This window comes from Macaca nemestrina, chromosome 6, assembly GCF_043159975.1.
Source record: "Macaca nemestrina isolate mMacNem1 chromosome 6, mMacNem.hap1, whole genome shotgun sequence".
Classification (NCBI taxonomy): domain Eukaryota; kingdom Metazoa; phylum Chordata; class Mammalia; order Primates; family Cercopithecidae; genus Macaca; species Macaca nemestrina.
The window spans coordinates 109,573,597-109,590,780 of NC_092130.1; the positions used below are offsets into that span (position 1 = coordinate 109,573,597).

The 17,184-nt window shown below is 39.5% G+C and overlaps 1 protein-coding gene across 4 annotated transcripts in view; it reads left to right on the forward strand.

Moving 5' to 3' along the window:
- The window catches only part of LOC105499488 (small glutamine rich tetratricopeptide repeat co-chaperone beta), a 60,599-nt gene that overhangs the window by 31,146 nt on the left and 12,269 nt on the right, over positions 1-17,184 (forward strand). For 3 of the 4 annotated variants that reach the window (XM_011772072.3, XM_011772074.3, XM_011772073.3), the window contains exons 6-8: positions 8,739-8,843; positions 14,681-14,819; positions 14,919-14,981. In XM_011772072.3, coding sequence (XP_011770374.1) covers positions 8,739-8,843; positions 14,681-14,819; positions 14,919-14,981 — 307 coding nt within the window. The remainder of the gene's footprint in view (positions 1-8,738; positions 8,844-14,680; positions 14,820-14,918; positions 14,982-17,184) is intronic. The other variant, XM_011772075.3, reaches the window with a different exon arrangement.

A 17,184-nucleotide genomic window follows, 5' to 3' on the forward strand; every position in this document is an offset into this window, starting at 1 on the left:
TGTCTCTACCTGATGACTTCTAATGATGAAACAGTGATATGGCAGTGTGTATGTGTGTCTATTTTCTCAAAAAACCAAATTTAAACCTATTAGTTATTGAGAGAGAATAGTATGATGAACATATCTCTCTATATGTATGTTCATCATAGAATCAATGGTAGTTAACATTTTGCCATGTTTACTTCCTCACTCTTTCCCTCCCTCCCTCCCTCCCTCCCTCCCTTCTTTCCCTCCTTCCTTCCTTCCTTCCCTTTCTCCTTCCTTCCTTTCCTTCCTTCCTTCCTTCCTTTCTTCCTTCCTTCCTTCCTTCCCTCCCTCTCTCCTTCCTTCCTTCCTTTCTTCCTTCCTTCCTTCCCTCCCTCTCTCCTTCCTTCCTTCCTTCCTTCCCTTCCTTCCTTCCCTCCCTCCTTCCCTCCCTTTCTTTTTCTCCTTTCTTCCTTCCCTCCCTCCCTCCTTCCCTCCTTCCTTCCTTCCTTCCTTCCTTCCTTCCTTCCTTCCTTCCTTCCTTCCTTCCTTTCTTCCTTCCTTCCTTCCTTCCCTCCCTCTCTCCTTCCTTCCTTCCTTCCTTCCTTCCTTCCTTCCCTTCCTTCCCTCCCTCCTTCCCTCCCTTTCTTTTTCTCCTTTCTTCCTTCCCTCCCTCCCTCCTTCCCTCCTTCCTTCCTCCCTCCCTCCCTCCCTTCCTTCCTTCCTTCCTTCCTTCCTTCCTTCCTTCCTTCCTTCCTTCCTTCCTTCTTTCACCCTTCCCTTCCCTCCCCTCCCCTGCCTTCCCTTCTCTTTCTCTCCTTCCTTCCTTCCTTCCTTCCTTCCTTCCTTCCTTCCTTCCTTCCTTCCTTCCTTCCTTCCTTTTCTTTCTTTCTTTCTTTCTTTCTTTCTTTCTTTCTTTCTTTCTTTCTTTCTTTCTTTCTTTCTTTCTTTCTTTCTTTTCTTTCTCTCTTTCTGTCTTATCTTTCTCCTTCCTTCCTTCCTTTCTTCCTTCTCTCTCTCTCTTTCTCTCTCTCTCTTTTCCTTCCTTCCTTTCTTCCTTCCTTCCTTCCTTCCTTCCTTCCTTCCTTCCTTCCTTCCTTCCTTCCTTCCTTCCTCCCTCCCTCCCTCCCTCCCTCCCTCCCTCCCTCCTTCCCTTCCTGTCCTATCCCATCCTTCTCTCACTCTCTCACCCAGCCTGTAGTGCAATGGCATGATCTCAGCTCACTGCAACCTCTGCCTCCCAGGTTCAAGCAAGTCTTGTGCGTCAGTCTCCTGAGTAGCGGGGACCACAGGACACCCAGCTAATTTTTGTATTTTTAGAGTTGACAGGATTTCACTATGTTGGCCAGGCTTTCTCAAACTCCTGGCCTCAAGTGATTCACCCACCTCGGCCTCCCAAAGTGTTGGGATTACAGGCATGAGTCACTGCACCTGGCCTCTCTTTGTCTTTCTTTTGGGGTATATGGAGGGGTGTGTATATGCCTATATACAAATATATAAAATTTTCTTTCTCATCCCAAATACTTCAACTATATCTCCCAAGAACAGGGATGTACTTCATATAATTATCATACCATTTACATGTAAGAAAATTAGTATTAATACTGAAATCTTTCCATTTGTCCCCAAAATATCTTTTATAGCTGTGTTTTTAATCCAGAATCCAACCCAGTTTCTTGCATTGTATTTTGTTATGCCACTTTAGTCTCTTTTAATCTAAAAAGTATCCCTGACTTTTTTGATTAATTGTTTTTCATGACATAAACATTTTTGAAGAGTTCAGGCCAATTGTCTTATAGAATGAGCCATATTCTGGATTTATGTAGTGCTTCCTCATGATTTAAATTTAAGTTAAATTTTGTTATAAAGCCTACAAAAATAATTATGTGTACCACTTATTGCATTATGTTAGGAGGCACATATTTTCAGACTGTCCCATTACTGGTGACTCTTAAGTTTGATATCTTAAGGTGATGACCATCAGATCTATTATTCCTTTTGTAATTTATAAGTAATCTGTAGGGTTTGGTGATATGAATAAAAAATTATTTCCTAACAAACTTTTATTAAATGTTTTATCATCTATTCATGATCTTTCTCCTTATCATTAATACCATATCATTAATACGTTGATAGTTGCAAAATGATGATTTTCCTAATTTTATCATTTCCTTTACATATATTTCCTCACATATTTCTATAAAGAAGAGCTTTCCTCTCTTCCTTTTTCAGCTTTCTCCCTCTTCCTCACTGCAGCTTTTTTGACTGTCATTTGAATATTCATTTGGACTCATTAATTTTTTAAAAAGTCACTATTCAATATGTTATAATGAGTTATTTTTGATTCTTAAATTATCCCACGTTTGGCTAATGAGAGCACCTTTAAACTGGTCGATGTATCCTTTTATGTAACTTCATTTTTAAAAAACACTTTCTTAGCCAGGCATAGTGGCTCATCGCCTGCAATCCCAGCACTTTGAGAGGCTGAGGCCAGCGGATCACATGAGGTCAGGAGTTTGAGACCAGCCTGATCAACATGGTGAAACAACCGTCTCTACTAAAAATACAAAAAATAGCTGGGCATGGCACTGCACTCCAGCCTGGGAGACAGAGCAAGACTATCTCAAAAACAAACAAACAAACAAACAAACAAAAACCAAAAACCAAAAAACCAACCACTTTCTTGCTTTCTGAGACAATAAGACATTCCAGATTTGCTTTGTACTTTCCCTGTTGTATCCCTGAGCTCAACTATTTCTCCAAGGAAGCTCTGACCTTTTCAGTGGAGGATGGTATTTAGAAACCAAGATGGAGTTGCAGGACATGATCATTGCTACTAAGGTCTTATTGCTTCTAGGTCTTTTCAGTGGACGGAGCTAGGAAACTGATTTTTTGAAAAGTTATCCGTTTATACAGATGCCTTCCATTCACATTCTAGCATCACAGAATTCTCCCTCATATTCCTCCATTTTATATTTTTATCTTCCTTCTCCCAGGGTGAAAACCCTTCTTCCACCACCACCAGTAGCTTTACTCATTTGCTGTATCTTTCAGTATCCTTCAGTTGGTCTTATAAGCTAATATTACACCACTAGCAGGCCTGGTATGTAAACTTCAGGATTTCTTTGCAGTTTTTCTTTTGTCTTTGAATGCATCTCAGTAATCATATATACTCAGAATACTGTGCTCAAAAATGATTTGAATTGTTTTTGATATGCAATTAGGATCAATTGTTTCTGTTTTATTTAGTTTGAAGGTTTGCTTTTTCATCTTTTTGAAGTCTTACTCCCATTTCTATCCCATCTACCCCATTCTCACCCATCCCCAATAGGATGAGAGGGAGACTTCTAATGTAGGTATAACTTCTAAACCTTGTAAGTTTTTTACATAAAATTAAATTTGAAAGGGTGATTAGTAAAAATAATGCCTCTCTGTATCCTTAATGATCTGATTTGCCTTGTGTTTAATATTTAATATTAAATTAATATTGATATTTAATATTAATGTTCTACATCAGCTTTCTTTTTTGTTGTTTCAGTTCTCCTGTTTGTCTTTTTCTGTCCTTTTAACTTCAACCTGTGTATGATTATGTTTTAAGTGATATATTTTGTATCCAAGTTGAGAATCTGAGTTTTGTCTGATAAATTTGAATTGTTTTCTGCTACCTTTTTTTTGCGGGGTGGGGAGGACAGACTCTTGCTTTGTCACTCAGGCTAAAGTACAATGGCATAAACGTGGCTCACTGTAGCCTCAACCTCCTGGGCTCAAGTGATCCTCCTGTCTCAGTCTCCCGAGTAGCTGAGACTACAGGTGTACACTACTACAACTGGGTAATTTTTAAATTTTTCGTAGACACAGGGTCTGACTGTGTTGTCCAAGGTGGTCTCAAACTCCTGGACTCAGGTTATCCTCTTGGCCTTGGCCTCCCACAGTGTTGGGATGACAGGCATGAGCCACTGCACCCGGCTCTTTTTAAGCATCCTCTTTCTTGGCTGCTTCTTTCCTCCCCTACTTCCCTCCCTTCTATTGTTTTGATTTTTTTTTCTTTCTTTCTAATTATTTGAAAGTTACACATCCTATAGCTCTTCTTCTAATGGTTATTCTTGTCCTGCTGTTACTTTGTAGTGAGTATTAAGTCGGAGAAACTCATACACTTTTTCACATGAACTACCAAAACTGGTTTGTTGAACTCTATACTTTCACGTCTTAATTTTTTTAAACTGAAGCAAAGGACTATGTGTTTATTTTTAAATAAATATTAACATTTTTATAATTAGTCTGAGAAGTAAGGGCCTCAGTCATGCTATATGAAGAAAGATTGACAGAAAACTAGACCTAGAAAACGAGCCCTAAAACCACATTTTCTCTGTAGTCTGCCAGACTTCTCCTCACCCTCCATGGCCCCACTAGAATCTAAGTGCTATTAAGGACAGGAATATTATTTTGCTTATTGCTGTATCCATTATACTTAGAAAAGTGTGCATTCTCTGGCCCTCAATAGATATATTAGTTGAATGAATTAAGTAGAAATATTTAGAGAAGAACAAATGGAGTAGTGTAGCTTTACTCCCTCGCTGTATCTTTCAGTATCCTTCAGTTGGTATTATAAACCAATATAATTGGTTTATATCCTTCAGTTGGTATTATAAACCAATTATATTGGTTTATAATTATGAGGGCAGGAGACATTATGGAAACTTTGAGTTGAAAGATTTGCATATCAAACAATAATCATACTTGTGTTGTATTGTTCCTGGTCATTTTAGAAGAGTTTTTTTGGTAGATATGATATAGCAAGTGTTAACAGATCACATAAATGGTCCTTGATTGCTCTGAGATTCTGTGCAAAGTAGATGGAATAGTTGTCATCCTTAATTTACAGTCAGATTTAGGTACACAGATAAGTGTTTTTACTTTAGATTTGCTAGATAATCTTAATATATGGTAATATGTGTACCTGTAGAATGACTAGTATTTTGGGAAGGCATGAATATGCATCTATTAAAGATAAATTTTAACTAAACAAAGAAATACAATTAAAAGGCTGGGCATGGTGGCTCACGCCTGTAATCCCAGCACTTTGGGAGGCCAAGGCAGGCAGATCACAAGGTCAGGAGATCGAAACCATCCTGGCTAACATGTTGGAACCCCACCTCTACTAAAAATACAAAAAACTAGCTGGGCATGGTGGTGGGCACCTGTAATCCTAGCTACTCGGGAGGCTGAGGCAGGAGAATGGTGTGAACCCGAGAGGCGGAGCTTGCAGTGAGCCGAGATTTCGCCACTGCACTCCAGCCTGGGCAACAGAGCAAGACTCCGCCTCAAAAAAAAAAAAAAAAGAAAAGAAAAGAAATACAATTAAAAATAGTTAACATTAAATCCTGAATCTAGCCATATATTACCCACTTAAAATACAATCCATATGGTATTATTGTTCTCTTTAAAAACTTTTGCTATGTAACATTACAGATGCTCAGAATATGCTAAGTCCTATGTATTATGTATAGAGGAGTCGTTTTCTGATTATATTTTAAAAATTGCTAATCAGATATCTAAAGGCAAGTATTGCCTTTCACTTTCCTGAAGGTGTTTAGCAAGTGTTTAGGAACAGATTTGTTGTTTTTTTCAAAACCACGTAGTTCTTTCTCTGAATTCCCTTTTCAAAACTTTCTCTTTCCATCCTCCCATGAGCCCTTTTACCCTTCTTGCATGTTTTTGTGCATATGTGCAGACACATACACTGATTAGAAAGTGCGACTCTTGACAGAAAAGAGATGAGATTGAGGCATTCTATAAAACCACCGTTCGCAGATGTCCAGAATCAGATATCAGTGATAGATCAAACACTAGGCCTGTGAATTTGCAGATAGTATTGCCTTGCCTATGGAGTTAGATATAAGACCTAGACTTAGTATATATCTCATGCTCCGCTTCTGGACAAGTTTTTCTTTCTTCCGGTGGCTCTGCTTATTATATATAATAAAATTATTTTTAAAATCTGTCTCAAAGCTTAGTCCGTTAACTCCTTTTCTCTCAATAAATGTTAATTCTTAGATGAAATTTGGTTTAGCCATTTTGTAATCCCAGATTCAACTTCCTGGCCTGGCACGGTGGCTCACGCCTGTAATCGCAGCTCTTGGGGAGGCCGAGGTGTGCGGATCACTTGAGGTCAGGAGTTCAAGATCAGCCTGGCCAACAGGGCGAAACCCTGTCTCTACTAAAAATACAAAAATTAGCAGGGCATGGTGGCACACACCTGTAATCTCAGCTACTTGGGGGTTTGAGGTAGGAGAATCGCTTGAACCTGAGAGATAGAGGTTGCAGTGAGCCGAGATTGTGCCACTGCCCTCCAGCCTGGGCGACAAAGCAAGACTCTGTCTCAAAAAAACAAACACAACGACAATAATAAAAAACCTCCTGAGTTGGTAGGATTCCATTGTCATTCAGTTAATTGCTTGCATTACTTCACTCTCTGAAATGTTCTCCTTCAAGCAACCGGGCAGAATAGACAAGAACATTTGAGGCCTCTGAGGGACCTTCCTGGCTTTATGGATTAAAATCACGTGTGGACAAGAGCTTTCCATAGTGGTAGAGAAAGGAGCTTGCTCTGAGGCAATGTCTCATTCCTATTGTTACTGTGACACAAAGTTTTGTCTTGAAAGTACTGTGGCTTAGAAGGCCAAATTGGGCATAAATACGAGTTTTCTTGAAATCTCCTTTTTGGGAGTATGTATCTATGTGTCACCCATGGAAGTATATAAACTTTGCAAGGCTGGTCTCTTAACATTTTCTCTGAGTTAAGCTACTCTAAAAGAAAGATCTGTACTAGTCTGGAAGGTTGTGCTCCGTACACAGTGTAACTTTAATGAATGCGTATTGACCTGGAATCCTTACATTGGATGGGAAAAAGTCAGTGATCCATACTCACATGTTGTTAATCTGCTTTGTGGAAGCTAGGCTATGATGGGAATTTCTCAGCATCTTCCTGTTAATCAGAACTAAACTCCTATTTTTTCTCCTTTTCTTCCCACTAAATGTGCTTAATTAGAACTAAACTTCTATTTCTTCTCCTTTTCTTCTCACTAAACGTGCTTAATTTTAGTGAAATTTTAGTAGGTTTATATTCCCAGGTTCAACTTCCAGAATTGGCAGTATTTTTTTTTAGCTTCTTCTATCCAGGGTTGGTTTTACATAACACATTCTGTTCGTCGATACCTAGCAAATAATTGATTTATTACTATGTACAGCTAGTATTTGTAGAGTATAATAATAAGCTAGATGTGATATAAAAGTAGTATTAGATAACCCTAATCTATAGTTTGATTGATAGGAGATTAGAACATACTTAAGAATATTGAGGATCAGCAAGGATCCTCACTGATACTTGGAGATAGGTGGTGTTCTAATCAGCTTTATTGTTTTCATGTGTGCTTATTCGATTCCAGCTAGGTCCTTGAAAGATGTGACCTTTGACTAATTTCAAGGAAGAGAGATGGTTTACTGGGTGGTTAAACAAAAAGATTGTTTTTAAGGACAATTAAAACAACTAACATGGGGCCGGGTGCGGTGACTAACGCCTGTAATCCTAGCTCTTAGGGAGGCAGAGGCGGGAGGATAGCTTGAGCCCAGGGGTTCAAGACCTGCCTGGGCAGGATAACAAGACTCTGTTCTCCACAAAAAGGAAAAAAACAAACAAAACAAAACAAAAAAACAAATATGGGTAAAGAAAGAAGAATAGAGGCAGCAAAAACAAGAGTAGTGCTTCTGACATTGCAATGGGAGAGGAACATGAGGTCAGAGACCTTGGGTTAGCATGAGACTTTTGTCTGTAGACTGAAGAACATGAAGGAGCCTCAGTTCATTTCTGGACTTGCAAGCAAAATTTTCAGAAAGTGCCTCTTTACCTTAATTAATAGAAAGGGTACCAGGTCTTGGAGTTACAGTGGTAGAGGCAGAGGTGCTGTGCAGCATAGCATTCTCCTTTGTAGTTGTGAGAAATCGAAGAAGTGGTCACCACACCTTGGCCCTCCTTGGTCCAAGAAACTTCTATTTCTTGGTTTCTGGCACCCCACTTTGACTTCTGAGCATCCATCTTAGTGCTTCTCTTCTCCTTTCCTGTTTCTCCTCTGAGCTGTTTCTTCCTATTTGGAAACGTTATTGAGGAGAGGTCACAATTGTAGGGATTTTGATCTAGGCAAGTGTTCTTTTTCCAAAGTTGGCTCTTCAACCTTTTGATGAGGGACAAGATCATGAGAACTTCTAGGGGACTGAAAGAAATAAAATCTAGTTGGCCTTAGAAATGAATGAATGAGAGAAAGTGCCAGGGGACTGGGATATCTCTTTTACTTGTACTTTAACCCTACTGTTAAAGTCATAATAGCACAACCCTCTGTGTAGCCATTCACAGCAATCACTCACTCTTTGTGCCTCCATAGTAGCCCAGATGTCCTAGCTTTTTCACTTTTCTGTTTGGACAAACTAGAAAGGGTATAAATGGGTAGACCAGTTGTATGACTTGCATATTTGTCCTTTCTATAGCAAAGCAAACAGTGAAAGGCAGCCTGCATACTTTTTTCTGCACAGAAGTTTCTGAGCTTTTTGTTTTGTTTTGTTTTCATTTTATTACATAATTATCTTAGACAGTTTGACTTAGAAGTTTAGTGGGAATGATCTACAAATTGGAACAAGAAAAAGGTAGTGTTATTAGTACCTGAAAAATCTAAATTAGTGCCTTGGAAACTGCCTTTAATAAAATTCTCTTTTCTTTCTCTTAGGGCTGCTGCTCAGAGCAAATTAGGTCACTATACAGATGCGATAAAGGATTGTGAAAAAGCAATAGCAATTGATTCAAAGTACAGTAAGGCCTATGGGAGAATGGGGTAAGTTCTGGGAGAATGTTCCAAGTAGTACCATGTAGCATCAGTTATGCTGTCCTTAATGGCTTGGTTTTGAATTTCCTGCTTAATATTGTATCCTCTGAACTAAGAAGAAGATAAATAAAACATAAGGGAGGAAATGACTACAATTTCTGTGACTTGGAAGTGAGATGATTGATGACTGATTTGATTGTTGGAGAAAAATTATATAATCGTACTTAGTCGACTAATTTCATGTCCATGACCACAAATCTCAGATGAGCACTCAATATTGCAGACAATTCTATTCTATTTCCTTCTATAGTCACCTTTCCACTCTCTGATGTGACTCTTTCATACCTCTTCCTCTCCCTTCAAATTTCCACTACTCCCTCTATGATGACTCTCAACTGACACAATTGCCTTACACTTAATTGAGAAGAAAATGATTTGAAGAAAAACAACTCATTTTCCTCCTTGCAAATCCATCAGTCTACCTACATTTATATCTACACAGAATGCCTTTTTTTCATGTTAAAATGGAAGCATTCTGGCTGAGCGTGGTGACTCATGCCTATAATCCCAGCACTTTGGAAGGCCAAGGCAGGCAGATCACCTGAGGTCAGGAGTTCAAGACCAGCCTGGCCAACATGGTGAAACCCCGTCTCTACTAAAAATGCAAAAATTAGCCAGGCGTGGTGGTGAGCACCTGCAGTCCCAGCTATTGGGGAGGCTGAGGCAGGAGAATTGCTTGAACCTGGGAGGCAGAGGTTGCAGTGAGCTGAGATAGAGCCACTGCATTCCAGTCTGGGTGACAGATTGAGACTCTGTCTCAAAAAAAAAAAAAAAAAAAGGCGCATTCTTACTTAAGACCATTGCCTCCACTCTTGCTTTAAGATCTCATCCCCTTGTACCTTCTCCACAATTTTGCAACTATTACAACCCCCTTCATTTTCTACAACATTAGTTCTTCCATCTCTAATAGATGATAATGCCTGGCATGTGATAAGTTCGTAAAAAATCATTCACTGAGCCAGGTGCGGTGGCTCACACCTGTAATCCCAGCACTTTGGGAGGCCAAGGTGGGAGAAATGCTTGAACCCCATCTCTATAAAATACAAAAATTATCCAGGAGTGGTGGTGTACACCTGTAGTCCCAGCTACTTGGGAGGCTGAGGTGGGAGGATTACTTGAGTCTGGGAAGTCGGGGCTGCAGTGAGCTGTGATCATGTCACTGCATTCCAGCCTGGGTGACAGAGTGAGACCCTGTCTCAAAAAAAAAAGAAAAAAAATCATTAGTTGGACCCATCCCTTTGCCCAGTGTTCCCCTCCAGCCACCATCCCACTTCTCAATTCCTCGTTCTATGACCCTGATGGTTATCTGTACTTGCTGTTTTATCTTTGTCATCTCTTATTCCCTCTCCAGCTCACTCCAGTAGGGCTTCTGTTCTCTGTCACTATGGTGCTTAATTTTATTTGTCAACTTGATTGGGCAAAGATGCCCAGATAGCTGGTAAAATATTATTTCTGGGTGTGTCTGTGAATGTGTTTCCAGAAGAGATTAGCATTTTTTTCTTTTTTTTTTTTTAAATGGAGTCTCACTCTGTCACCCAGGCTGGAGTGCAGTGGTGCAGTCCTGGCTCACTGCAACCTCCACCTCCCGGGTTCAAGCGATTCTCCTACCTTCCGAGTAGCTGGGACTACAGGTGTGAGCCACCATGCCCCGCTAATTTTTGTATGAGATTAGCATTTGAATCGGTAGACTGAGTAAAGAAGATCACCTACACCAACATGGGTAAGCATCAGCCATTCCTTTGAGTGCCCAAATAGAACAAAAAAATAGAGGAAGGGCAAATTTGCTGTCTCTGCTTGAGCTGGAGCATCCATCTTCTCCTGCTCTTGGACCTCAGCATTCCTCATTCTTAAGCCGTTGGACTTGGACCCGACTTACACTATCAGTTGTCCTGGTTCTGAAGTCTTTGGGTTTGGACTGGAATTATATCACTAATTTTACTGGGTCTCCAGCTTGCAGACAGCAGATGGTAGGACTTCCCAACCTCCATAATTGTGTGAGCCAGTCCATCACAAGAAATCTCTTCATATTTCTATATACATACACACACTATTGGTTCCCTTTCTCTTGAGAACCCTGAGTAATACAATCAGTCTACTGAGATAACTCTATTCAAGGTTGCCAGTTGTCTTTATTTTGCCTAGGCCAGTGTTCAGCTCTGTATCCTCACCATACACCGTCTTTTAGTATTTGGTGCAGTTAACTTATTCATTTATTTTTTCATAAGCCAACTTATTCATTTATTTATTGATTTATTTATTTAGAGATGGAGTTTCGCTCTTGTTGTCCAGGGTGGAGTGCAGTGGTGCAATCTTGGCTCACTGCAACCTCCTCCTCTTGGGTTCAAGTGATTCTTCTGCCTCAGCCTCCTGAATATCTGGGATTATAGGCGCCCACCACCACACCTGGCTAGTTTTTGTATTTTTAGTAGAGATGGGGTTTCACCATGTTGGCCAGGATGGTCACGAACTCCTGACCTCAGGTGATCCACCCACCTCTGCCTCCCAAAGTGCTGGGATTACAGGCGTGAGCCACCATGCCCGGCCGCTATTAACTTATTGTCAAAATACATTACTCTCTAGGATCCTGATGGCACACTTGCCCTGTTTCCCCTTCCACATTACTGGATGCTCTTTTCCAGCCTCCCTTGCTTGTTCTTCCTCTCTACCATCTCTAAACAATGCTGTATTTTAGGGTTGCATCCTCTGCTGCTGCTGTTTCTCTGTCTATTCTCTCTGCTCAGCTTATCCTGCTCCATGCTTTTAAAAATTCATATACAGTTGATACTCATTATTTGCAGATTCTGTATTTATGAATTTGCCTACTTGCTAATTGATTTGTAATCTCCAAATCAATATTTACACTGCTTCTGTGGTCATTCATGGCATGCACAATTAGTGAAAATGTGTCTTCTGATGTTCCCGATCTCAGCTGAGGGTGAATAAGGTGCTGCTCTACCTTTTTGTTTCAACTCTCATGCTGAAATAGTCTATTTAGTGCTACGTTTTTGGTTTTTTTTTTGTGCCTTTTATTTGTGATTTAGCTGTTTACAGTGGCCCCCAAGTATAGCCTGAAGTGTTATCTAGTGTTCCTAAGTGCAAGAGGATTGTAATGTGCCTTATGGAGAAAATACGTTTATGAGACAAGCTTCATTCAGGCATGAGTTAGTGCCATTGGCTATGAGTTCAATGCTAATGAATAAAAAATATACATTAAATAAAGTTTCTTTAATCAGAAACACACATAAAAACAAGATTATATATTGATCAGTTGATGAAAATATGACTATTTACATATTTGCAGGAACCTAACTCTGTATTTTCCCTAGGAACAATTGTTCAGTTATTTGCTAATTCATTGTTCGTGGTGACTTTATAGAACAGGACTACTGTGAATAAGAATCAACTATATATATTATTGAATCTAAGTTATATTGTTTGAACTCCATACTCATATGTTCAACTACTTTTCAACTCTCTGATTGGATGCTTAATAGGTATTTTAAACTTAACATGTCCCAGACAGAACTCATGTTCCCTTCCAAAATCTTTCCAATCGCAATACATTGTACAATTATTTATCTCTCCCATGCACAAGTCAAAAGCCTGAGTCATCCTTCATTGTTATTACACCTGACATAAGTACTGATACTCTATCAGCAAGTCCTGTCAATTTTAGTTTCCATATATATCTTGAATCCAAGTGTTGATCACTATCTTGCATATAGCCCTAGTCCAAACTACATCTCTTACCTAAGCTACTGCAATAGCTTCCTAACTGATCTCTCTGCCTCCTTTCTACACTTCTGCCCATGTAGATCCTCTACGTAGAAGCCAGAGTGAGCTTTCAAAAGCACAAATTATATCACGTGACTCCATTGCAACCAGAATAAAGTTCAAACTCCAAGCAATGGACCTGTATCATCTGGCACCCAACTGTTCTCTGACATCATCTCTCTGTGCTTTGTTTTCTGTGTTCCCTCCTCATCAGCCCTTGTCCTGTACCTTAAGAATACCAAGCTTGCATCTTTCTCAGGACCTTTCTGTTTACTGCTGTTTCCACTATAATGCTCCTCCCATATTTTCATGACTACTTTCTTTACATCCCTGAGATCTTTCCAATGTGGCTACTTTTTGAGCAGCTCTCCTATTCATTCTCTTCAATATTGCCCTTTTTATTTTCTTGCTTGTTGCCTGGTTGCCTGTCTTCCCCAGGTAGAATGAAATTTTCTTAAAGTCTGGAAACTTTATCTTTTTTTTTTTTTTTTGAGATAGAGTTTCACTCTTGTTTTCCAGGCTGGAGTGCAATGGTGCAATCTTGGCTCAGAGCAACATCCACCTCCTGGGTTCAAGCAATTCTGCTGCCTCAGTCTCCCAAGAAGCTGGGATTACAGGCATGTGCCACCATGCCTGGCTAATTTTTTGTATTTAGTAGAGACGGGGTTTCACCATGTTTGTCAGGCCTGTCTCAAACTCCTGACCTTAAGTGATCCACCTGCCTCAGCTTCCCAAAGTGCTGGGATTATAGGCATGAGCCGCTATGCCTGGGCTAGGAACTTGATCTTTTTCATTGTGGAATCCTTGGTATCTTTAGACACTTTTTTTTTTTTTTGAGACAGAGTCTCAGTCTGTCACCCAGGTTGGAATGCAATGGCTCTAAATTGGCCCACTGCAACCTCCACCTCCTGGGTTCAAGCAATTCTCTTGCCTCAGCCTCCCTAGTAGCTGGGATTACAGGCATCTGCCACCATGCCTGGCTAATTTTTGTAGTTTTAGTAGAGACAGGGTTTCACCATATTGGCCAGGCTGGTCTCAAACTCCTGACCTCAAGTGATCCACCCACCTTGGCTTCCCAAAGTGCTGCTGGGATTAGAGACATGGGCCACTGCGCATAGCCAGGATCCTCTGTATCTTTAGATATTATTTTAATAATATTCTTATATATCATAGAGTTTCAATAAATAGTTACTGACTTTTGATTAACTGGGGACTCTGATAAAGTATCATACATGGTTGACTGGTAGAAAATGAATTAGGTTCCGATAAAGAGAAAAAGAGAAAAGAAAATAGTAATTTGTTTAAAACAAACCTAAAACAAACAGAAACCCCTAATACCATCTCACCATATATACAGTTATTGTTTAGTTCTGTAATAATTTTTCAATAAGTGAATTATAACTAGGTAAATATGAACATTAAAATTTAATAACTCTTTGACTTGTGCCTGGTATAATTTGTCATTTGAGTTGTAAAGGATGCTAATTTTACCTACCTCTTTTGATCAGGAATAGTTATCTGATAACTACAGCCTGTTTTCCTAATGGCAAATTGATATGTATTGTTGCTCTGTTAGGAAGAAGAAAGCATGTGGGCTATTTTGAAGCACAAATACAGTTTAGAGTCCTTAAAAATGGTGTTAGCATCATGGATTTTTGTGACCACAGGATTGTCAGCTCACATCTTTTGGAACTTACTCTAGGCATTTATAAAGCAAATTATTTTACATATTAGGCTTAAAAAATGGTAGAATAAGTAAGATCATCTCTAGCATTAAATTCATGATCTATAGGACAACCAGGTTGTCAGCAAGCAGAATGGCGAGAGTTCAAATGTATAGAATCTTAAGTTGGAGGGAATTTTACTCCTGTGAGCCATAGTACAGTGAATAAATTAAGTGTAATCTGGATTAGAATTGAATACCAAGAAAGACAGACGTTTGACGATGTTTGTGATTTCCTGATGTTCTTTAATCATGTATCTCATATTCTTGTACTCTGTATTCCCTTCAGGCTGGCCCTCACTGCCATGAATAAATTTGAAGAAGCAGTTACAAGTTATCAAAAGGCATTAGATCTTGACCCTGAAAATGATTCCTATAAGTCAAATCTGAAAATAGCAGAACAGAAGTTAAGAGAGGTATCCAGTCCTGTAAGTTGTTAATGCCAAATTAGTGAAGTATTTTCTGTCACTCACAAGTTATTGTAATTGTAGTTGTTGGACTGATTCTCAGATATAATTGTTTTACAGACAGGAACTGGACTGAGCTTTGACATGGCTAGCTTGATAAACAATCCAGCCTTCATTAGTATGGTAAGTATACTTTCTTTTCTGCCTCTGCTGGCCTTGTTTTCCTTAGAGCTATGTAGCTATGCAATTTTTTTTTTTAGAAACAAGTAAGTGAGATTTTGTGGTTGTAGTTGTAGTGGAGTGTTGATATAAGGCTATAGCAGGGTTTTTTTTTTAAATTTCCAACTTTTATTTCAAAGTGCAGGGGTACTTGTGTGGGATGTGCAAGTTTGTTACATAGGTAAAATGTGTGCCGTGGTAGTTTGCTGCACAGATCCTTCCATTACCCAGGTAGTAAGCCCAGCATCCATTAGCTATTCTTCCTGGTCCTTTCTCTCCTCCCATCCCCTGCCCTCCAACAGGCCCAGTGTGTGTTGTTCCCTTACATGTATCATTGTGTTCTCATCATTTGGCTCCCACTTGTAAGTGAGAACATGTGTTATTTGGTTTTCTTTTCCTGTGTTACTTTGTTAAGTAAAATGGTAAAATGGCCTCCATCTCCATCCATGTCCCTGCGAGAGACGTGATCTTGTTTCTTGTTATGGCTGCATAGTATTCCATGGTGTGTATGTACCGCATTGCCTTTATCCAGTCTATCATTGATGGGCATTTGGGTTGGTTCCATGTCTTTGCTATTGTGAATAGTGCTGCAGTGAACATACGTATGCATGTGTATTTGTTCTGTTAGAATGATTTCTGTTCCTTCGGGTGTATACCCAGTAATGGGATTGCTGGGTCGAATGGTATTTCTGCTTCTAGGTCTTTGAGGAATCACCACACTGTCTTCCACAATGGTTGAACTAATTTACATTTCCACCAACAGTATTAAAGCATTCCTTTTTCTCCACAACTTCACCAGCATCTGTTTTTGTTGTTGTTGTTGTTGTTGTTTGTTTTTTTTTGAGACGGAGTTTCACTCTCATCACCCAGTCTGGAGTACAATGGTGGGATCTTGGCTCACTGCAGCCTCCACCTCCTACGTTCAAGCAAATCTCCTGCCTCAGCCTCCTGAGTAGCTGGGATTATAGGTACCCACAACCACACCTGGCTAATTCTTGTATTTTCAGTAGAGATGGAGTTTCACCATGTTGACCAGGCTGGTCAAACTCCTGACCTCCGGTGATCCGCCCACCTCAGCCTCCCCAAGTGCTGGGATTACAGGCAGGAGCCACCACACCTGGCCTATTTTTGAGTTTTTAATAATAGTTGTTCTGACTTGTGTGGGATGGTATCTCATTGTGGTTTTGATTTGCATTTCTCTAATGATCAATGATGTTGAGCTGTTTTTTCATGTTTATTGGCCACATATATGTCTTATTTTGAGAAGTGTCTGTTCATTTCCTTTGCTCACTTTATAATGGGGTTGTTTGTTTTTTCTTGTAAATTTGTTTGTTTATAGATACAGTATATTAGACCTTTGTCAGATAGATAGATTGCAAAAGTGTTCTCCCATTCTGTAGATTGTCTGTTTACTCTGTTGATTGTTTCTTTTGGTGTGGAAAAGAAACTCTTTAGTTTAATTAGATCCCATTTGTCAATTTTTTCTTTTGTTGCAATTGCTTTTGGCATCTTCATCATGAAATCTTTGCCTGTGCCTATGTCCTGAATGATATTGCCTAGGTTTATAGAGTTTTTATAATTTTTGGGTTGTACATTTAAGTCTTGAATCCATCTTGAGTTGATTTTTGTATATATATAGTATAGCAAAGGGGTCCAGTTTCAATTTTCTCCATTTGGCTAGCCAGTTCTCTCGGCACCACTTATTTAATAGGGAATCCTTTCCCCATTGCTTTTGCCAGGTTTGTCAAAGATCAGATGGTTGTGGGTGTGCAGTCTTATTTTTGGGTTCTCTGTTCTGTTCCACTGGTCTGTGTGTCTGTTCTTGTACCAGTACCACACTGTTTTGGTTATTGTAGCCCTGTAATATAGTTTGAAATTGGGTAGCGTGATGCCTCAGCTTTGTTCTTTTCGCTTAGGATTGCCTTGGCTCTTTGGGCTCTTTTTTGCTTCCATATGAATTTTAAAATAGTTTTTTCTAATTCTGTGAAGAATGTTAAGGGTAGTTTTATGGGAATAGCATTGAGTCTGTAAATTGCTTTGGGCAATATGGCCATTTTCATGATATTGATTCTTCTTATCCATGAGCATGGAATGTTTTTCCAGTTGTTTCTGTCCTCTCTTATTTCCTTGAGCAGCGGTTTGTAGTTCTCCTTGAAGAGTTCCTTCA